The 21,295-nt window shown below is 52.3% G+C and overlaps 1 protein-coding gene across 1 annotated transcript in view; it reads left to right on the top strand.

Annotated features, from left to right (window-relative positions):
* ENTPD2 (ectonucleoside triphosphate diphosphohydrolase 2) overlaps positions 1-21,295 on the top strand; it is a 45,574-nt gene that overhangs the window by 12,783 nt on the left and 11,496 nt on the right. The window contains exons 2-4 of the mRNA XM_073313981.2: positions 13,781-13,898; positions 19,305-19,455; positions 20,857-21,016. Coding sequence (XP_073170082.1) covers positions 13,781-13,898; positions 19,305-19,455; positions 20,857-21,016 — 429 coding nt within the window. The remainder of the gene's footprint in view (positions 1-13,780; positions 13,899-19,304; positions 19,456-20,856; positions 21,017-21,295) is intronic.

The raw sequence follows: 21,295 nt of genomic DNA, 5'->3' as shown, positions 1-21,295 counted from the left end.
CAGGGCCCAGACTGTCGCCCCGTGACACCCGCATTGACCCAAACAGCTTGTGTCTGCGCTGCAGTGTAACTCTGAGCTAGACAGCCAGGCTTCATTGAAAGGAGAATGTCCCATGTTGCAATGGTTAATTACCATTCCTGTTTAAAACTGTGGCTCTCAATGCCAGTTTGCTTAACTTCAGTCCTGCCAGGGAGGTCACAGAGCGCCGGTTACCCTGCAGGAAGGAATCCCACGGCATTTTTAAAATTCCTGCCCAAATAATGCTTGTGCATCCCTCATTTGGGGTCACACGCTGCACCCCGCATTTGGGCCTGCACTGGCTGAGGGACAGGTGCCTGATTTCTGTCTAAGTGACTCGCACCGGGTATCTAGGCCCTTAATCTGCTCTGATCTTCAGGCCAGGCGGAGATGGGGGCAGCCATCAGATGGTCTGTGTGCCCCCGACATGTACACAATTGGGGGAGCAGAACTCCAGCTTAAAGCATGTTTGTGCAATGAGAGGCTGGCGGGCTTGCCTGGGGGCAGCAGACGGTGTTGGGAACCTGTTCTGCCAGCGTCTGATGGGAAAGGCCATCACCAAGCACTAGCCAATGAGAGAGCAAATGGGTCTCCATAAAGCTCTTTGCCGGTGTGCCCAGCGGCTCAACAGCAAAGCCTCCATCCTACAGCATCAGCAGTTGGCCTCACTGGGGTGGAAGTAGAAGAATGTGGCTAGTGTACTCTTCTTGAGCTCCAAGGTGATGGGTTCAAATCCTGATTAGGTCACAAGTGAGTTTGGTGAGCTCAGAGCCCCCAGTGGGTATCTGGCCTTTTATTAACTGTCTCTGCCCACGCAAAGGTGTCCTTGGGGATGCTGGGTTCATGTAAACCCAGCCACTTCATGGGAGAGGAACGATTCAGCCTAGGACAGCGAAGAGTTAACAGAACACCAGCTAGCGGAAGCACCTTTGAACCCCCCAAATATGGAAGTTGCTGAGTGGAAAACCAAGACACTGGCCCTGGGTTTGACCAAATTTAAATTTAGCTCTGCTGGATCTATCAGTTGATTTCATTTCCCCTCTCTCTGCAGGGGTGAGGTGAGGCTTGCAACAGTCTAGTAACCTCTGATTGTTTGCTCATCGGTGACATGCTTCAGCGTGTGCTGCACTGGGATCCCGACCCTCGCTCTCAGGACAAGCTCCCTTGTGGTCCTTCTGAGACTCAGGAACTGGTCTGAAGGATGCCTAGTCTAGGAGTCCTATAGAGTCCTCAGTATTAGGACCAGCCTTGTGGGTTTGTGTGTGAATCTGCCCTGCAGGCTCCGTTCCCTATGGCTGGGACGTGCTGCTGGCAGGTCATTAGGAAGCAGGAATCCCAGCCTGGACATCTTCCTCCTTCAGCCTTGTCATTATGCCTCTTGCCACCACCCCAGCTCCCCCAGAGAATTGATCCCGAGTGAATGAGATGGGAGGGAGCCCTATGCCCAGGACGGAGCATCAGGAAACCTGGGGACTAGACCTGGCTCTACCGCAAACTCGCAAGTCATTTCCCTTCTCTGTGCCTCAGTTTCCCCACCTGGAACTTGGGGAGAACTCATCCCTGGTCCAACGGGGCGCTGTGCAGGTTAATGTTTGTAGGGCCCCATAGCTCGATAAAAGACTCCAGCAATGCATGCAGGCAAGTCAGACCTCATTATTAAACCCCCTCCCCACCGCTCTGCCTTGGCCTCTTGCTGTGACGCCCCTGACATTCTGGTTCTAGGTTTCTGAGAGGAGACTCTTGGGCCATCTGTTAGTCTCTTAAAATGGGGCATCCTAACTAGGTTTCACTCATGACCTCACCAGGTTTCCAGAGGGGAAAGCCTAATGCACTAACCCACTGTACTTGTCTCGCTGCCCGGCAGGGGCCCTATTCATCAGTCCAGTTGGGTACAGTTTGCCAGCAGGGACGGAGATCTGTACATATTTGGTTCGTTTTCCTCTCCAGAGGGCTCTTTCTGTAGCTGGACCTCAAACCTGGCAGCTGCCCTCCAGATCTGTATGTTTATCTCTACTATGCCCATCCCCCACAGTACATGCCTGTCTCCCTTAGGGTTACTGTCTCCATCCCTGGGGTGGATTATGGCTGGAAGGTTACAGCAAATCGGTGGTTTTAAGTCCCAGCTTAGCTGCTCCAGAAGCTCATTCTACAGCTGGCACTTTCCTCTGAAAGCATCCCACCTTTGATTCTCGTGAGTATCACCCGAAACTGCACCCCGAAGGATGCAGCTGTCTCAGAGGGTCATAGATAGGAGTTGCAATATCTGGTGTGGCTGGGTCCTGCGCTACCGCGGGACTTGACAATCAAGACCAAGGCCTTGCAGTGGAACCGGGTGCCAGGCATTGTGGCAGGTGAGCAATAAGGTATGCCAAGCTGGCAATTTGGGGAATACGGCTCACCTTGCACAGAAGGTAGTGTGGCTGTAACTGCCTGCCATTCAGTGGTTACTGGCCTGAATCCTAGTGGCACAGGAGTTAAGGGGAATGCTGCTGGTTACATCTGTCCTGTCCTACTGTCCCATCTCCATTGCAGATGTGCTGTGTCTGGGCGCCACATTGCTCTTGATGTCCTCTCCTGCTGTATTATAACCCCCGTTTGATCTTGCCTGTTTGCCTGGGTGCAAACTGTGTCCTGCACGGTGTATTTCACAAAGCAGACATGGGGACAGCACCTTGGCTAGCAGAACTTGGAATAATTCCGCCAATACAGCCGTTCCAGGATGGAGACCCTAGGCAGGTGGCTTTGATCTGTGTTTTAAGGCTGGGTGGCCGGCTGATGGGAGATAGGAGTGCTCCTTCCACATCGCCACACATGGCAGCCTGCTGGGAAATGCTAAACACCATTCTCCTTCCCTGCGGTGTGCGATGAGGGGAGAGGCTGGTTCTGGGCTGCTGGCTGATGTGAGCTCTACGGTGGGAATGGCTAGGAAATGGAGATCCTTGGGGCACTGTTTACAGTAGGACTGGGCTATGTGTCTGTGCTCTGTAACTCCAGGGAAGCAGTCTATAAACAGGCGGAGACAGGGGCTGGGATTTCATCTATTAATATCAGCTGTGCTGGCATTGTGGTTCGTTCTTGTGCATCACTTTCTCCAGTCAAGGCTCTGTCCTGGGGCAGGTTGGGAGAGGAGGCTGAGGCGGTGAAGCCCCTTTGAGTAGCTCACGCAGTGTGTACCCCAGCTCTGACTCGCCTCAGCTCGGCCCACGGGCCGTGCTCTTTGATCCCTGTGCTGGGGTTTTATCTTAGCCCTCAGAGTTCTGCAAGGTATCTTCTTGCACTGGCAGAGCAGGAGGGTGTATAGTACAGGCAGGAGCTGGCTGGCTTCCCTGCACACTTGTCAGTGCATCCCAGCACAGACCCGGGGCACCCCTGGCTACTGCACCCTGAGGACTCCCACACATCTTTTCCAACCTGCTATAGAGCTGTTTTCCCTGTCCTGTGGCTCTCGCTAACCGGTTCTCATTTCTTTCCCACCTCCACTCCCCGCTGCTCTCTGCATTCTCTGCTGCCCTCTCCTTTGTGTCTCACTTCTTTTTTCACCCCAGGTGCTGCTCCTCAGATTTTCCCGTCCCCATGGCCCATCTTCTGGCCGCTTCACCAACTTTTCACACAGCTTTACTTCTCTCTCCCCTCCGGTCCCCGCCACCCTCACACTGCTCTGCCTGATGGCTTGGCCAGGCAGGTTAAGTACTTACTATGACCTAGTGCAGGGGTCAGCAACCTGTGGCATGAGTGCCAAAGCCGGCATGCGAGCTGATTTTTCGTGGCACTCTGCTGCCAGCCAGGGTCCCGGCCGCTGGCCCTGCTCAGCCTGCTGCCGGCCTGGATGGACGGAACCCCAGACCATCTGCGGGCTGGGCAGGGCCGGCGCCGGCCGCCAGGACCCCAGTTGGCAGGGGCCGGTGGACAGAACCCCAGACCGGCTATGGGCTGAGCGGCTCAGCGGGCTGCTGGTCTAGGGTTCTGTCTGCCAGCCCCGCTCAGCCCGCAGCCGGCCCAGGGTTCTGTCGGGGGGGGGCCCTGTAAATGTAAAATGTATTACTGGCAGGCGAAACCTTAAACTAATGAAGACTTGGCATGCCACTTCTCAAAGGTGGCTGACCCATGCCAGCCCCGTGAGTGCTCGGCTCCTCGTGCTGGTGCAGGTTCGTAGGTTGCCGGACCAAACCAAGCAAGAGAGCCAGGCCAACCCTGGAGTTTCCAGTTTGCTGACGATTCTGGAAAAATTGCAAGTTATATTTATTTATGGCTGAACAAAGCTCTTCATCCTCCCCCAGCGAACGTTTCACTGTGAGCATGAGCATTTTAAACATTTTTTTTTAATAAAACAGAAGGAAATATAAAAAAAAACCCAAAATGTTTTGAACATATAAAAATGAAACATTTTGATTTTTTTTCCCAGTGTCTTTTTTGGGTCATGGTTTTTTACCGAAGCAATTCGGCAAACTGCCACGAGTTCTTGGGAGTGTCAATATAGTCGAACCTGCATTTTTTTTTTTTTCCCCCCTGAAAAAAAGATTTTCGCTGAAAAATTTCGCCCAGCTCTACCCATCCGGGCCTTCTCCAGCCTGCCCCACCCCCACCTCTACACGTGCCCTCTGACACATCCCTGTCTGTTTGCAGTTTTCTCTGTGGCTGTCCCAGAAGCACAGAGCATTGTTCTTGTAAAAGAACCCCCTTCCAGGTATGCTTGTAAGACATCAAAGCCCCAGATGGAGAGATCCTGGCCATGAATGCCTCGAGCAAAATCCTTACACACAGGGCACTTGTGGGAAAGGGCGTTGGGACCAAGGAAACCTATTCTGTGAAGTGCCTTGCATTTATCTGAATGGAAGCTCTCTTGGACAGACCTACAAAGACTGTCTAATCTCACAGTGGCTTTGATGAGGCATCAAGAGCTGATCTGTCATTTAAACCAGCAACTGCACACCCCGTAGCTGAGGTCTCGCCAATCAGATACTCTGACCAGGCAGTTCTACTCTGGGCTAAATCCTTTAGTCTTTAGTGCAGCAAATCTTCTGTAGATTTAAAGGAGAGATTTGCATGATTAAGGACCATGGAATTTGGCTCTAGGTAAAGATTGCTCCTATTCACTCAATGGACTTACTCCCCCTGTGTATTCAGACCTAGATCTGGGGACTTTGATGGCTAAAGTAAGTTTTTGCTGCATTTTGCTCCTGTTTTCCCAAGGAGGGGAGCATAGCTCAAGGCAGGGAGCTGGATTATGCTAGCTCACACATCATTAAACAATTATCTGTGTCACGAATGCAGAATCTTTGATTTAGGAGAAGGCAGTTGGGAGTCCGCTGACTAATCCTCTCATCCCCATCCTACCTAGTGAGTGTACCTGTGTACAACTTCCTGAATCACTACTTAAAGCCACAATAACATTGTATCCTTCTCTAACACCTTTTAGCCAAGGAGCTAACAAAAGCACCCAACCTACAGTGAATGTACCCCCACCCCCATGTATGTTACCAGCCCTTAAGGGAACAACAGGGGAGGTCTCTCAGGTTAGAGCACCCTACCCTTATGTCTCCCTCCATATGCCTTGTAAAAATGGTAGCCTAGCAACTGAGTGGCTGCTCTCAGGGAAGCGTTTGTAGTGATTCCAGATCCAAGGGGGTCCAGTGGCTGGAAGTTCCACTGGACCACCTTGTTTTAAATGGATTGAGTCACACATGGGGTTGATGCTCTTTGTGAGTCCATCTGGTTTCATAGAATCATAGAATATCAGGGTTGAGTTTGTCCCAGTGGCGCCTCCTAGTTCTTGTGAGATGCTTGCAGGTCCCAGGCCCACAATCGCTTTGGACCCTCAGAATATCCCAGGGTTGGGTAAGAGCACAAAAGCCCCATGTGCAGTCATAGTGTTGCACAGCAACGGGCCAATGCCGCGCTGTGACCAGGGGGCACTTTGTGGCCACACAAATAGGAGACACGGAAAAAAACTGACAACCCTGAGGTGGTTCTTGCATCAACAAAGCGGTGGAGCAGACCTTGCCAGCCCTGCTCCTTACACGAAAACGTCCTGTCCCAGAGGCATTGCCGGGGATGTGGGCCCCACGCATCACAGACTCGTAACAGGTCTCCTGTGAAGCCAATGGCCTGTGGGGGTGGGAGGAACCAGCTGGTTTTGACATATATATTTTGAAATCAGTTTCTCAATTGAGAGTAATTCTGGCAATGCAGAACACTGCGTTCATTGTCTGTAGTGGCACTCTCTGTGTTTACATCTGGGCCCATCAAGTGGTCACAGATGGCTTACTTCAGTCATTTGGCAACCTCGGAGTCCAAGTTCCCAGCACTTGTAACGCACGGTTCCCATTGTTCCAAGGGAGCAGGGCTCGTGGGGTTGATCCAAGACAGGGCATTCCCCATACTCTGCGTGGAGCACACACCCTTAAAGACCTGCCATGCTCTCCAACTCACCACCCAGCCTAGCTCTTAGTTAAATCAACCTTTAGCTGTGCAACTTGATGTCGTAAGGGGGAGACTTCCTGCTCAGCTTCCTGTGTCAGTGGAGATAAGGATGGCCTCATGGTGAAGCAATGGGTCTGGGTGTGGGGAGACCTGGGAGCTATTGTTGGCTCTGATGCTGAGTTACCCTGTGATCATGGGGAAGTCACTGCATCATTGTGCTTCAGTTTCCCCATCTGTAAAGTGGGGGTAATGTCACTTACCTCCCCACCAGGGAGCTGTGAAATACAGTGAATGTTTGTAATGCGGTTGAGGCTCCTCAGAGGGCAGGTGGTGGAGAAGGGCAGCTGCTGCTGATTGCCAAAGGAGTCTGGCAGCCAGGTTTATCCCCTGTTAATTACATGTCTAGCACGCGCCTTCCAGGCAGAGGATTTTCCATGGTGGGACCCACTGGTCAGATTCAGGCAGTAACTTGCATGGAAATAACCATAGCTTGGCAGCCTACCCAGCCCTCTCCATGACAGGAGTTCGTAGCCCTGTATCTCGCAGTGGTGATGCCCAGGAAAAGCACAGGCTGGGTGGGACGGGGTAACCCTGTTCTCTAAGGTGGCAGGACTGATTCAGGGCTGCAGAATTCCCTGCCCCGTTCCCATTGCAAGGGATCCAGGAAAGACAGTGGATGGGTATTTTTCTTGGGATGTGAGTGTCTGCTTCATAAAATGGGCAGTAACAGTGCTTCAAAGCTGCCCAGAGTCTGGATAACTGCAGATTGTGGGAGATCCCTGCAGTGCAGCATAGGGGGCCAGAATAACATGTCACACCTGGAGCCCAGCTTCCTTTCTAGTTACTGTGCAGGGAAGCAAACTGATTCAGGGCAGTTTGCTTTGGAAAGCGAGAGAGCTTTGTTCAAGACTGTGGTTCTCAACTAGGATACGTGTACCTCTGGGGGTACTCAGAGGTCTTCCAGGGGTACATCAACTCCTCTAGAGATTTGCCTAGTTTTACAATGGGCTACAGAAAAAGCACTAGTGAAGTCAGTACAAACTAAAATTTCACACAGACAATGACTTGTTTATACTGCACTATAGACTATACACTGAAAAGTAAGTACAATATTTATATTCCAGTTGATTTATTTTATAATTATAAGGTAAAAGTGAGACAGTCAGCCGTTATTCAGTAACAGTGGGCTGTGACACTTTTGTGTATTTTTATGTCTGATTTTGTAAGAAAGGAGTTTTTAAGTGAGGTGAAACTTGGGGATCCGCAAGCCAAATCAGACTCCTGAAAGGGGTACAGTTGTCTGGAAAGATTGAGAGCTGCTTGTCTAGCACATGTGTTTTCTATGTAACTTATTCAGGCTGTTTATCTCCAGGAGTGGGAAAGTTCTGCTGACAGGTTTGTGCTCTTGGGATGCTGTCCCCATATGTTTATTCTTTGTATTACTGTAGTGACCTATCAGGCCCAGCCATGGAGCAGGACCCCATTGTGCCGGACACTGTACAGACAGAACCAAAGGCAGAGGTGAAAGTAAGCCGGTACGCCCCGGTACAGTGTACTGGCAAGAGTCGGTGCGCCGTACCGGGGTGGATCAGCTTCTCCAGGAGCAATTTAAAGGGCCTGGGGCTCCCAGCAGTGGCTGGAGCCCCCAGCCCTTTAAATTGCTGCCAGAACCCCGCTGCCGGAGCCCTGGAGTAGCGGCGGCGGGGCTGGGGCGGCGATTTAAAGGGCCCGGGGCGGTAGCGGCAGCCGAGCCCTGGGCCCTTTAAACCGTCCCCGGAGGCCTGCCGCCACTTCCCCGGGGCTCCAGCAGGCTCCGGGGACGATTTAAAGGGCCCGGGACGGTAGTGGCAGCCGGAGCCCAGTCCCCGGAGCGCTGCTGCCGGAGCCCTGGGGAAGCAGCGGCTGGGCTCCGGGGACGATATAAAGGGCCCAGGGCTCTGGCCGCCACTATCACTCAGGGCCCTTTAAACTGTTGCCAGAGCCCCCGGCTGCCGCTGTTACCCTGGGGAGGGGGAAGGAGGCGCTTGCCGGTACAGGGTGGGCCGGGGCTGGCGCTGACCTCCCCCAGCCCCATCCCTTCCGCCCGAGGCCCCGCCCCTTCCGGGGGCCAGAGCCGGCCCCAGCCCAGCCCCGTACTGGTAAGTCTCTAGACTTACTTTCACCCCTAACCAAAGGACAGTCCCTGTCCCAAGGAGCTTACAATCTAAGTATAAGACAAGAGACAACAGATGGATACAGACGGAAGGGGGAGTACAAAGAAATAATGAGACAATACTGGTAGCAGGATGAGCTATAAACATTCCCTCTTGCACAGCTGGGGCTAGTTCCTTCTTTGTGTCATACCACTATTTTACAACACATTTAGAACATGTTAATTTAAGAAAATATTTCCAGGTAGTGCCACTGTGATGAAACAATCTGACACCGTATCTTCGATCCATGAGCGGCCAATTCTCTCTGAATTTCTCCGGCATTTGTTACTTTCTGGTGTACTTAAACTCGGAACAACAGTGCCCTCTTCCCTAGCACTCAGCAGACTGGCTCCCTGGGCATATTTGATTAACTTAAGAACGGCCATACTGGGTCAGATCAATGCTCCATCTAGCCTAGTACCCTGTCTTTCGACAGTGGCCAATGCCAAGTGCCCCAGCGGGAATGAACCAAACAGGTAACCATCAAGTGATCCATCCCCTATTGCCCGTTGCCAGCTTCTGGCAAACAGAGGCTAGGGACACCTTCTCTACCCATCCTGGCTAATAGCCACTGATGGACCTATCCTCTATGAACTTATCTAGTTCTTTTTTGAACCCTATTATAGTCTTGGCCTTCACAATATCCTCTGGCAAAGAGTTCCACAGGTTGACTGTGCGTTGAGTAAAGAAATACTTCCTTTTGTTTGTTTTAAACCTGCTGCCTATTAATTTCATTGGGAGACCCCTAGTTCTTGTGTTATGAGGAGCAAATAACACTCCCTTATTTACTTTCTCCGCACCTGTCATGATTTTATACACCTCTATCATATCCTCCCTGAGTCATCTCTTTTCCAAGCTGAAAAGTCCCAGTCTTATTAATCTCTCCTCATACGGAAGCCGTTCCATACCCCTGATCGTTTTTGTTGCCCTTTTCTGAACCTTTTCCAATTCCAATGTATCTTTTTTGAGGCAGGATGACCAGATCTGCACACAGGATTCAAGATGTGGGCGTACCAGATGTGGTCTCCCCATCTCAAAAAAGATATATTGGAATTGGAAACAGCTTGTTTTACAGAGCCCAGCACTGCGATACGCTCCAGTGAACAAGCCTGCACTGGCTGGGGTTAGGCCATCATCCATGTCTACCCATCAGCTCTGGGGTTACTTGCTCTGGCAATGGGTGTATTATACCAGGGAGGTTAGGAAAGTACTGGGAGCTAATGTTACCTCATAGTTGGAGCACCAGCTGGGGATTTCAAACATGGGTTCTGTTCCTGGCTCTGTCATTGGCCAGCTGGATAACATTGGGCAGGTCACTTCACCTATCCCGTGCCTCAGTTTCCCCTCTGTACCATGGGGATTATGACACTGCTCTCCTGAGTATAGGAGCTTTGAGATCTATTGGTGAAAAACACTGTTGAAGAGCTGGGTACTAGAGTGGGGCCCTTCCCTTGGAGAATGGGGGAAGGGCGGGTGTTGGCATAAATTCGGGCCCCATCCTGGCATAGGGGACGCCGCGTTAGCCAGAAGGTTGCTTGGCCATGGTTCCTCCCAGCTCGTGCTGTGCAGCCCAGCCCAGCCACTTATCTCTGTCTTAGCCAGCATTTTCTAGCCTAGGGCCTTACCCAGGAGCGGGGTTCCCTTTGGCCTGGGGGGATAAAGGCAGGGATTCCATTGGCAGAGCCTGTGCAAGGACCCATCTGTGTGTGTGGGGGGGGTAACGAGGGTTCCCAGGTGGGGGTGTGGGGCTTCCTTGTGGATTGGGGGGGTGAGGATAGTGGTGAAGGATAAGGCCACTAAGCTGCTTCCCTATCTCCCCTCTCCTCCAAAGGTCCCTGCAGCAAAGCTCTGCCTGCTTTCATTTACCGCATCTGTCTCCTCCAGGCCCCGGGCTCTCTCCTGGCCCCTCTCTTCCCCACCCTCACAGGCAGAGCCCAGCACCGCAGCTGTTTCTAAAACCCGAGCTCGGGCCCATCCAGAAAAACACGTCTGAGGCTACTACAAACTCGGCATAGGCAAGGCCGTCAGCATCCGAGCTGGAGACGCAATCCCGGCTCCGAGGGCCCAGGCCCTTTCGTGTTGCCCTGCTGGTCTTTTCTCCCCTCTTGCCCTGGCCCGAGGGAGAGGAACAGACAGGGCCCTGTCTCTCCCTCGCGGCCGCTTGCTTTGTCCATATGTGTCCGGCAGAGCAGGGGTAACCGCAGTGACGGAACAGCAGCTGGGGATTCACGTGTCTTGGTGCCTAGATGGCCCGGTGATGAAAGTACCAGGTGGGCAGCGTGCTCAGACTGCAGCAGGAGGAGGAGCGGGAGGTGGGAAGAATCAGCCAGGGAATGGGGGGAGAAAATAAAACTGGAGAAACTAACTATAGCTCTCCCGCTAGCTCTGGCTGGAGCCTGGGTGCTCAGTGCAGGGGACCGTGCCTGCGCTGGAGAGCACACATCAAAGGAGAAACAGAGCAAAGACTCTGGTCTCCCTATAGAGACTTAAGTGGGGCCCCAGTGTGAATTCCCCAGGACCCCAACGAGACGGTAAAATTTACCCCTGCACAGAGGGCTAGCCTGAGGCCACTTCCCTACAGTAAACCCTTTAATTACCTGCTAGAAAGGATGGCAAACACGCAGTTTAGGGCTCGTCTACATGGGGAACTCAGAAAAATTAATCCAACTTCACTAAAGGTGTGAATTTAAAATGGATTGGTTAAACTGCATTAAGTGCCTGTGTGGACCCTCTGATTCAGAATTAAAGTGGCCTTAATTCAGCTTAGTTTAATTCACTTTGGAAGTGAATTAAGCTAAACTGAATTAAATCAACTTTAATTCTGAATCAGAGCATCCACATGGGGGCTTGCTGCAGTTTAACCAATCCACTTTAAATTCACACTTTAGTTAATTTGGATTAATTTTTCTGGATGTCCCCATGTAGACAAACCCATGTTTAAACCAATGGCCTTAAACAATGCTTAGGCCTCTTATTGGCCTGATGCACAGGGTAAATTCCACCTGTGGTGTTTTAACAGTAAATATGCTCAGAATAAAGTTACTTGGTTGATCAGGGTCGGATACTTATACACGGTTCACCTCTTGAAAGCTAATTCCTAATCGACTGGGCCTAAACCACAATAAGCCTGGTTTAAACCAAAATCGGGGTGTCCACACAGCCTTCTTCAGTCATGAAAAATCACAATTCAATCAGTGCAACTTTCCAGTGTACACAAGCCCAGAGCAGTTTGGTTTTGCACAGGGTTTGGTGGTTTGGTGGCAGGATTTTCGAGCTCGAAGAAAAGCCCAAAGCATAAATTTGACAGAGATGAAATTCAGCCCCATTCTGCAGAGGTGGGTAAGCAGAGCAGTGCACTGGGGATGCCCCGGAACAACAGAAAGCTGAATCTGCTCTGGCTTTCTTTTTTGGGTGCTGTGGAAATCTTGTCTGAGAGGAAAGAGGTGGATCTATTTATAGAAGAATGGCAAATCCATTCATGGGCAAAGAATTAATTAGTGAACTCTCAGTCCTTCTTTGGAGCCAGAGCTGCAGTCCCCACACAGGTCTCTCTTGATCCTTGCAGATGGGAAGCAAGCAGCTCGCCTTGCCTAGAGGAGGGAGGGAGCCCTTTGTAATAAGTAATGAATGGCAAAAGCAAGGCGATTAACCAGGCAGTTTCACTTCTCTGTAATTCCCTGCTAGGAAGGACGTCAAACAGGGTGTGTCTGTCTCAGTGGTAGGGAGAGAAAAGTAAAGGGAAAGAACTCAAAAAGAAGGTTAATGCTGAGAACTGTACAGGAGTTAGGGAAGGATGGGGCTACCATCCAACTGGGATTAGGAGGGGCCAAACCAATGATCAGAATCCAGATACTTAGAATCATAGAATATCAGGGTTGGAAGGGACCTCAGGAGGTCATCTAGTCCAACCCCCTGCTCAAAGCAGGACCAATCCCCAATTAAATCATCCCAGCCAGGGCTTTGTCAAGCCTGACCTTAAAAACTTCTAAGGAAGGAGATTCTACCACCTCCCTAGGTAACGCATTCCAGTGTTTCACCACCCTCCTAGTGAAAAAGTTTTTCCTAATATCCAACCTAAACCTCCCCCACTGCAACTTGAGACCATTACTCCTTGTCCTGTCCTCTTCTACCACTGAGAATAGTCTAGAACCATCCTCTTTGGAACCCCCTCTCAGGTAGTTGAAAGCAGCTATCAAATCCCCCCTCATTCTTCTCCTCTGCAGACTAAACAATCCCAGTTCCCTCAGCCTCTCCTCATAAGTCATGTGTTCCAGACCCCTAATCATTTTTGTTGCCCTTCGCTGGACTCTCTCCAATTTATCCACATCCTTCTTGTAGTGCGGGGCCCAAAACGGACACAGTACTCCAGATGAGGCCTCACCAATGTCAAATAGAGGGGAACGATCACGTCCCTCGATCTGCTGGCTATGCCCCTACTTATACATCCCAAAATGCCATTGGCCTTCTTGGCAACAAGGGCACACTGTTGACTCACTTGCCTGTGCCCTTATCCTGGGGTCTCACTGGGACTTCATTCTAGGGAATCTTACTTCCCATTCATGCTCCCTCTGCTTCATGTGCACCGGGGTTAGCACCACTGGGAGCCCTAATGTAGGCAAGGCTCTGGCAGCTTCCTGTGTTGTCATCACCCTGTCAGTGAACCTGCTCAGTCAAGGCACTGACTGGCCCCATATGCGCCCCCTCTGCCCCCCGGTTCAGTCAGTGGCAGAGTCCAGAACTCCCGGCCCATACGCTCCATTTGGACCATGATGCCTCAAGCCGAATCTCCAGCCAATCGGCTGCGGTTAGGCAGTGTGCAGGGTCCCCAGAAGAGCTTGTGTCAGTGCACGGTGGGTGCAGAGCTCGTCTGCCTCTGGCCCCACTGTGCTCAGCTTGTCTTTCTGCCGGAAGATGCTCATTGCGTTTCGTGCCCGGGGTGATTCTTGGAAGGGAAATGGCCTTGCAGTCTCTGGCCAATAGGAAACGCAAAGCAGGGCTTCTAGTCTTCCGAATTTCCCTCTAAATGGCTGCACATCAGGCCCTTTGGGAGCATCTTGTGGGACTCGACGGTAGCAGAATTCACGTGCTGCTGCTCCGCACCGGCCTCGGTTCCAGCCTGAGCCTTTCCCCCTCTCTCCCTGTGCACGCAGTATGGAATCGTTCTGGACGCCGGCTCCTCCCACACTGCCATGTTCGTCTACAAGTGGCCTGCGGACAAAGAGAATGACACGGGGATTGTCAGCCAGCACAGCATGTGCGACGTGGAAGGTAGGAGTCAATTAATTGCTTGTGCTACGTCACCTGGCTCTGTAGTGGGCGCTGTCTGGGTACTGTTGGCGACTTCAGACTGGCTGGGCTGGGCCTGCTTCTTGTCTGGCTTACATCAGTGTAACTCCATTGACTTCAGTGCCGTTGCTCCTAATTCTACCCCATGGTGAGAGAAGAATCAGGCTAGTGACTTTTACAAGCCTTGTAATTCACAGTGCCTTCCCTGCCAAACTATAGGTTATTAGGGTTGCCAGGTGCCTGGTTTTGAACCAGAACACCCGGTTGAAAAGAGACCCTGGCAGCTCTGGTCAGCACACCTGACCGGGCCACTAAAAGTCCGGTTGGCCACAGCGGGGTTAAGGCAGACTCCATACGCGGCTCCGTGCGGCTCCCAGGAAGCGGCCGGCATGTCGGCTCCAAGGTGGGGGGGTGGCCAGTAGAGCTCCATGCGCTACCCCCACCGGCAGGCGCCACCCCGAGCGCCGGCTCTGCAGCACCCATTGACCAGGAACGCCATGGCCAATGGGAGCTGCAGAGCCAGTGCTTGGAGCTGTGCCTGCAGGTGGGGCAGCACACACAGCCCCCCTGGCCACCCCTCCACCTAGGAGCCGGACGTGCTACCACTTCCCAGGAGCCATGCAGACTTCCTCTGTCCCCAAGAAATGCGGGGGCAGCACTGGTGTAGCTGCTATTTAAGGGGCCACCTGAGGTCAGCACCTTAGTCCCGGAGCCCCCGCGCACCACAGCAGCCAGAACTGCCTGGAGCCCGTACCCCAAACCCCGTCCTGCACACATTCCATCTCCCACATTCAAACTGTTGCAGCTCCTGGCCTTCTCTTAATGCCTGCTTGTGCCTTGCAGAGAAATTGAGCGAGGGTAGGGGAGAGCAAGCAATCAAGGGAGTGGGGATGGAGTGAGCAGAGGTCAGGGCCTCAGGGCAGGGGCGGGGAAAGGGTGTTGGGTTTTCCGCAATTAGAAAGTTGGCAACCCTAAAAGATTATTGTGATGAAGAATTAGAGCAGGTGGAATAACCCAACATCTCCAGGGAGTGGGACTGAGTCTGTTTTACTGAAGTGTCTGTGTTGTGCCATGGTTTTCATCTCTACCTTATAAGGTCAAATTCTGGATTTAGTAGATACGGGCTCCATTGATTTCAATGGGGTTACACCCCTTGGGCCACCAGCAAATTGGATGCAGAGCTTACTTGGCCACTGCCTTGTGCCATTGCTTATAGCAGTGCAGAGTGGTAACAGATCAAAAATGACAGCCACAAATGACCACACAAGGTGCAAGACAGGAGAGAATTGGGCCCAGAATTGTACTAGATACACTGGCTGTTATGGAACTATTTGATTTGTTACCCCACCTGGACATAAGGGAGGTGAGAGCAGCGTTCTGGAGAGTGGTTTTAGAGTAGCAGCCATGTTAGTCTGTATCCGCAAAAACCACGAGGAGTCCTTGTGGCACCTTAGAGACTAAAATTTATTTGGGCGTAAGCTTTCATGGGCTAAAACCCACTTCATCAGGTGCATGGAGTGGAAGATACAGTAGCAGGTATGTTTATACATAGTACATGAAAAGATGGGAGTTGCCTTACCAGGTGGGGGAGTCAGTCTAACAAGACAATTTATCAGTAGAATACCAAGGGAGGAAAAATCACTTTTGTAGTGGTAATGAAGGTGGTCCATTTCAAACAGTTGACAAGAAGGTGTGAGTAATAGTAGGGGGAAATTAGTATGGTAAAATTAGGTTTTGTAATGACTTATCCACTCCCAGTCTTTAGTCAGGCCTAATTTGATGGTGTCCAGTTTGCAAATTAATTCCAGTTCTGCAGTTTCATGTTGGAGTCTGTTTTTGATGTTTTTTTGTTGAAGAATTGCCACTTTTAAGTCTGTTATTGAGTGACCAGGGAGGTTGAAGTGTTCTCCTACTGGTTTTTGAATGTTGTAATTCCTGATGTCAGATTTGTGTCCATTTATTCTTTTGCGTAGAGACTGTCCAGTTTGGCCAATGTACATGGCAGAGGGGCACTGCTGGCACATGATGGCATACATCACATTGGTAGATGTGCATGTGAATGAGCCCCTGATGGTGTGGCTGATGTGGTTAGGTCCTATGATGGTGTCTCTTGAATAGATATGTGGACAGAGTTGGCAATGGGGTTTGTTGCAGGGTTTGGTTCCTGGGTTAGTGTTTTTGTTGTTTGGTGTGTAGTTGCTGGTGAGTATTTGCTTCAGGTTGGGGGGCTGTCTGTAAGCGAGGACTGGACTGTCTCCCAAGGTCTGTGAGAGTAAGGGATCGTCCTTCAGGATAGGTTGTAGATCTTTGATGATGTGCTGGAGAGGTTTTAGTTGGGGACTGTAGGTGACGGCTAGTGGCGTTCTGTTACTTTATTTGTTGGGCTTGTCTTGTAGTAGATGACTTCTGGGTACCCTTCTGGATCTGTCAATCTGTTTCTTAACTTCACCAGGTGGGCTTTGTACTTTTAAGAACACTTGATAGAGATCCTGTAGGTGTTTTCTCTGTCTGAGGCATTAGAGCAAATGCAGTTGTCTTGAGCTTGGCTGCTTAGAGCTTGGCTGTGGACAATGGTAGATGTGGTCTGGATGAAAGCTGGAGGCATGTAGGTAAGTATAGCGGACAGTAGGTTTCTGGTATAGGGTGGTGTTTATGTGACCATTGCTTATTAGCACTGTAGTGTCTAGGAAGTGGATCTCTTGTGTGGACTGGTCCAGGCTGAGGTTGATGGTGGGGTTGAAATTGTTGAAATCCTGGTGGAATTCCTCAAGGGCCTCCTTCCCATGGGTCCAGATGATGAAGATGTCATCAATGTAACGCAAGTAGAGTAGCGGCGTTAGGAGACTAGAGCTGAGGAAGCGTTGTTCTAAGTCAGCCATAAAAATGTTGGCATACTGTTTTGGAGATTGAGGATTTAGGGTGTGGGCTGAGCAGTCCTAACGGCCGAATCTTTGATACAGCCAAAGCCTGGGCAGAAGATTTGAGCTGAGCTTTGTTATGTTGTTGCTAATTTCCTGGAGTTTGGCTTTCATTAACCAAGACGGGGTTTTAGAACACACTGTGGATGGTCTTGGTTTTAAAACAGAATGATAAAGGTACCTGCTCCCAGGGCTGTGTATATGAATGGGGTATACAGGGTTCACCAGCTCTCATTTGGGATGATCCACATAATTCACTCAAGTCTCTGCCATTTGTGAGTCATACAGCAATCCTGGACTCATCCCGTGTAAGTCTTTATGCCAGGCTGCCTTGTGTGCCCTAGCCAAACAGCACCACGCTCCTCGGGTGTTTGTGGCTCTCCCAGACGTGCACGCACCGTCAGAAGCACATGCCCCGTCACACGCTAATGCTGATGCCAGACATTTGGCCCCTCAAACCTTTTCCCCTCCCACTCTGCATTTGAGGAGTGGACTTCAGAACTGCAACGATCATCTCTGAGCCTCACCCATACCACAGCCAAAATCCAGCCTGCATCATTTCCATGCCCATCATCCCAGGATAAGGTTGAAAATATCCCCCACCCCCTCTCTGCGTGGCACTCTGTCCCCTCTAGTAGTGACTGGGCCACATACAGAGATTCATGAGCCTGCAACAGGGCGGTCTGCAGAGCTGGGTCTCTTAGCTCTGGCAGTAGGGCCATGGTTTTAGATCACGAGGTCCCAGGTTCGATTCCCCACACTGTCAACAACCCCCCCTCCCTCCCGGGTCGTGTCATTACAAACATGCTGCAGTAGCTCTGTGTACTTCAGGCTTGTCAGCTGTGCTTGGCAAAGGATGGGTCCCTCCCCTCAGCTCCCCTTGTGAATGTCGGGACATGGGCCTGGAACATGGCAAACAATTCGGTCAAGTCCTCTCGTCCGTACACCTTCTCTTGGCACTGAGCTGCTGGCAGGGGCTGGGTTGCCCATGCTTTATTAAACCAGGCATTGAACTCAGCCACTCCATCCCCTGCAGCCTGTTCCTGGAGCTCAGCTGAGAGAGAGGCTAGCGTGTGTGTCTGGGGAGCGGGGAGGTAGGTGTGACACCTCTTGTCCAGCACATCTGGGAATCCCAGGGTCAGAATGGCCTGGAGTCCTGTCTGCACTGGACTGTCTAAGTGAGTCTGTAACCACGCGGTGATCCAGCTGCCTGTAGTCCCTGTGTACTCTGCATGGGCCATGTGGTCCAAACCTGCAGCCGGATGGAGCTTTGGTCTGGCCAGGATGGAGGCTGGCACCATTCCCGTCCTGTCCCCGATTAAACTCACAGCTTCCGTACTGCGTAGCTGGGCCTCCTAACCGGGCCTGTGTTACCCAGTCAGCTGGGCCTTCTTTCTCCCAGCCCTCTGTGCAGTAGGATGACCCAGGGTGCATCGCTCCAGGGGCTGCCACTGTGCTTATAACATAGGTGGAGCTGTAGGAGGGACGCTGCTGTATACGGTGCATTTTATCCTATGGCTCCGCTCATGCCAGCCAGAGATCCTCTCCCAGAATCCTCGGGGTGACAGCCACCTTTAAGCATGGCCATTGCTAGCATGGGGCTGAACCCTGCCATGCCATGTGGGACAAGCCCCTGAGCTCTGACTGCCTGGCATAGGGTTGAACTCCTGGGAACGAGAGGGAGGGTGGCTCCCCTTGCTATCTGCCCGAGCCGGGGCTCCCCTGGTTCAGCCTGGCTTTCAGCTGGCGGGGGATTTTGTGTTGGGTGGAGAGCAGAAGTGGCTGTATTGTTTGGACGTTGGAATGGCTAATCCCAGCCCTTGTTATATGTGCCTGGGCGTGACACGATGGGCACAAAATAACCCGACTGAAGTAGAGGATTGTGCCGACGCACCCACAAGCCTGGGTGTGTTTTCCCTTCCCACCTTCTCAGCTGTGTGTGTACAGCTGCAAAAACCCAGCCAAGGCTCCACCACGCCGGCCCTTTGACCAGTCTGGAGAGAACGGAGCTGCCTTACAGTGAGGAAAGCCCCGTGGTCCCCTCCCTAAAAGGAGCTGGCACAGGCTTGGGAAGAGGGCACAACCCCCCCACCCCACCCCGGCTGCTCCTACTGAAGAAAGAGAACAAATGGGATTGGCTGGAGTATGCAAGCCAAGACCACCCATGCTGCGTGCTGTGTTTGCATAAGGCCCATGGTGGGCTCCCCATCCTGGGGGACGTCTTTTGCTCCCCCGCACCATCCCTGCAGGAGGGTTTGGGTCACAGCTGTCGTGCGGGTGGAGGCTAGGGGCGCCTCTTGGGGTGCGCCTCTGCTGGGGCAGCTGGCCGGTTAGAGCCACAGTCGCTCTCCATCCCCGCACTCCCTTCCCGGCCCGGCAGTTGCTGACGCTCAGCACAGCTCCCCAGTTCCTCAGCATGTCCCTGGACCAAGCGGCCAGAGACCAGTGCCCGTTTTCATCTCGCCTGCAGGTGGTGGGATTTCCAGCTATGCCGAGGACCCCCCGGCCGCCGGCAAGAGCCTCAAACAATGTCTCGACCAGGCTGTGAGCGACATCCCCAGGGAAAGGCATCCACTCACCCCCCTCTACCTGGGGGCCACCGCGGGCATGAGGCTGCTGAAGTGAGCTTTTGCTGTCGTCTGCTGTCGAACCCCCTCCCTCTTGCCAGGGCCCGAGCCAGGCCAGGGCTCTGGTCTTTAAAGGGAATGTGCTTGGGTTAAACTCTTCCACCACCCATCTGTGCAGCAGCCCTGTTGCCTGTAGAGGCGCGGCTGAGCACGGGAACATGTGAATTGTCACCCTTGGTCCATCTGGCTCAGCGCCTTGTCTCCAACCGCCCGAGCCCATCAGCTTCCTGAGAGGGGGCAGGGAGCCCCCCAGTGGACATTAATGGCCCATAGGAGAAGTTTCTTCCTGACCCGGGAAGTTACAGGTTGGACCTGCCCTGGTGCAGGAGGGTTTATCATCCCTATAAAAATGTTTTGCTCCAAATATGTCCCTGGGTTTTCTCCTCCATAAAGGTGTGATCCTTTTTCAAATCCTGCAAAGTGCATGTTCTACGTTATTGCAAATGAACCCCAGAGGGGTTAGCTCTGTTGCTATATTGGCTGGAAAGGGTGGTGTGGAGAATAGGCTAGACCAGCACAGGGTCCTCCACCTCTCCTTTTCTGTAAGGGGAAGCTGGGTGGAGTTAGAAGTGCTCCCCTTCCTCATGAGTCCCGCAGCCCTACCTGGGCCCCTGGGTCACCTTGTCCAATGCAGGATAAATATCCTGCATTAGATCTGCACGGATTGGGGAGCCACATGTCCCCACCCAAGCAAGAAGCCCATCTAACCATGGCTCACAGGAAGGAAGGAATGAACCTTCTCTGGCCAATGCAGGCTTATGAATCAATGCTTCTCCCCACCCTGCCCTAACGCAGCAAGGGCGTTGCCCAGTCAGCAATAGTGGAGGTAAGCGTAGAATGCCTGCCAGACGAGCAATGGCAAGACCCTGGCTGGTGCCTGTCTGTAATGCCGGCAGGAGGGAATGACGGCCAAGGCAAGCACTAGTCCGGCTGAGGGGCTCACTCAGTCTTCCATGCTGTCCTGGGGAGAAGAAACTGAACTGAGATTTTGTGGCTCGGGTCCCGCGTGGAAACGTAGAGACCCTCCAGGTCTGTGACTAGTTCAGCCCTGTGCAGCGGGACAGCTCCAGGTCCGGGCACTATTTAAGTCCCACCTAAGCCCCGTGCAGTGGCCGGTTTCACTGTTGAAGGGGGCTCGGGCAGCCTTTCTCCTGGATTGCTGAAGCGATGCTTGCTTGGTCCCTCGTATGCCATAGCTGTGGCATGCCTTAGAATAACCACTGCCTTTCATTGCCCTCTGAGGGAGGGAGGTTGCAGAGCTGTCTCCCTTTGCCCCACGTTCCACGGCCCTGACTGTGCTGGGTGGTTCGGGGAGTGGCTCACGGTTTGACCCCCTTGGTGCAGACATTTGCTTCTCTTCTCTCGCAGTGAAGCATTGCTTTGTGTCTTCTGTAGCCTCACCAACTCGATGGCCTCAGACAGCATCCTCAGCGCAGTGACCTCAACGCTGAAGTCGTACCCCTTTGACTTTCGGGGGGCAAAAATTCTGTCGGGTGAAGACGAGGGGTTGTTTGGCTGGGTCACAGCTAACTATCTCCTGGAGAACTTCATCAAGGTATGCCCAGCAGGACTGGCTTCCTAGGACGGTCCCTTCCAGTGCCCATCGAGGCATGGACTCACCCCATCATTCGCCTGCAAGCCTGTCTGCTCCACATAGGTAGCTGGCATAGCGGGGAAGAGAAAAAGCCCATTTCTCCATGGCTGCCTCATTACCTAGGACCTAGGTTTTCCTCTTTAAAAACAGCTACCTTGTCCCTTGCATAGGCAGAGTGCTGCTGAGAGACTTCCGCTTTGTGGAGACCACTGGGCCAGAGATGTGAAATCACCCCCTCCT

The sequence above is a fragment of the Lepidochelys kempii genome, chromosome 16, assembly GCF_965140285.1.
Source record: "Lepidochelys kempii isolate rLepKem1 chromosome 16, rLepKem1.hap1, whole genome shotgun sequence".
Taxonomy (NCBI): domain Eukaryota; kingdom Metazoa; phylum Chordata; order Testudines; family Cheloniidae; genus Lepidochelys; species Lepidochelys kempii.
The sequence above is the reverse complement of the archived record's forward strand: the minus strand, read 5'-3'. Positions and strand labels throughout refer to the sequence as shown.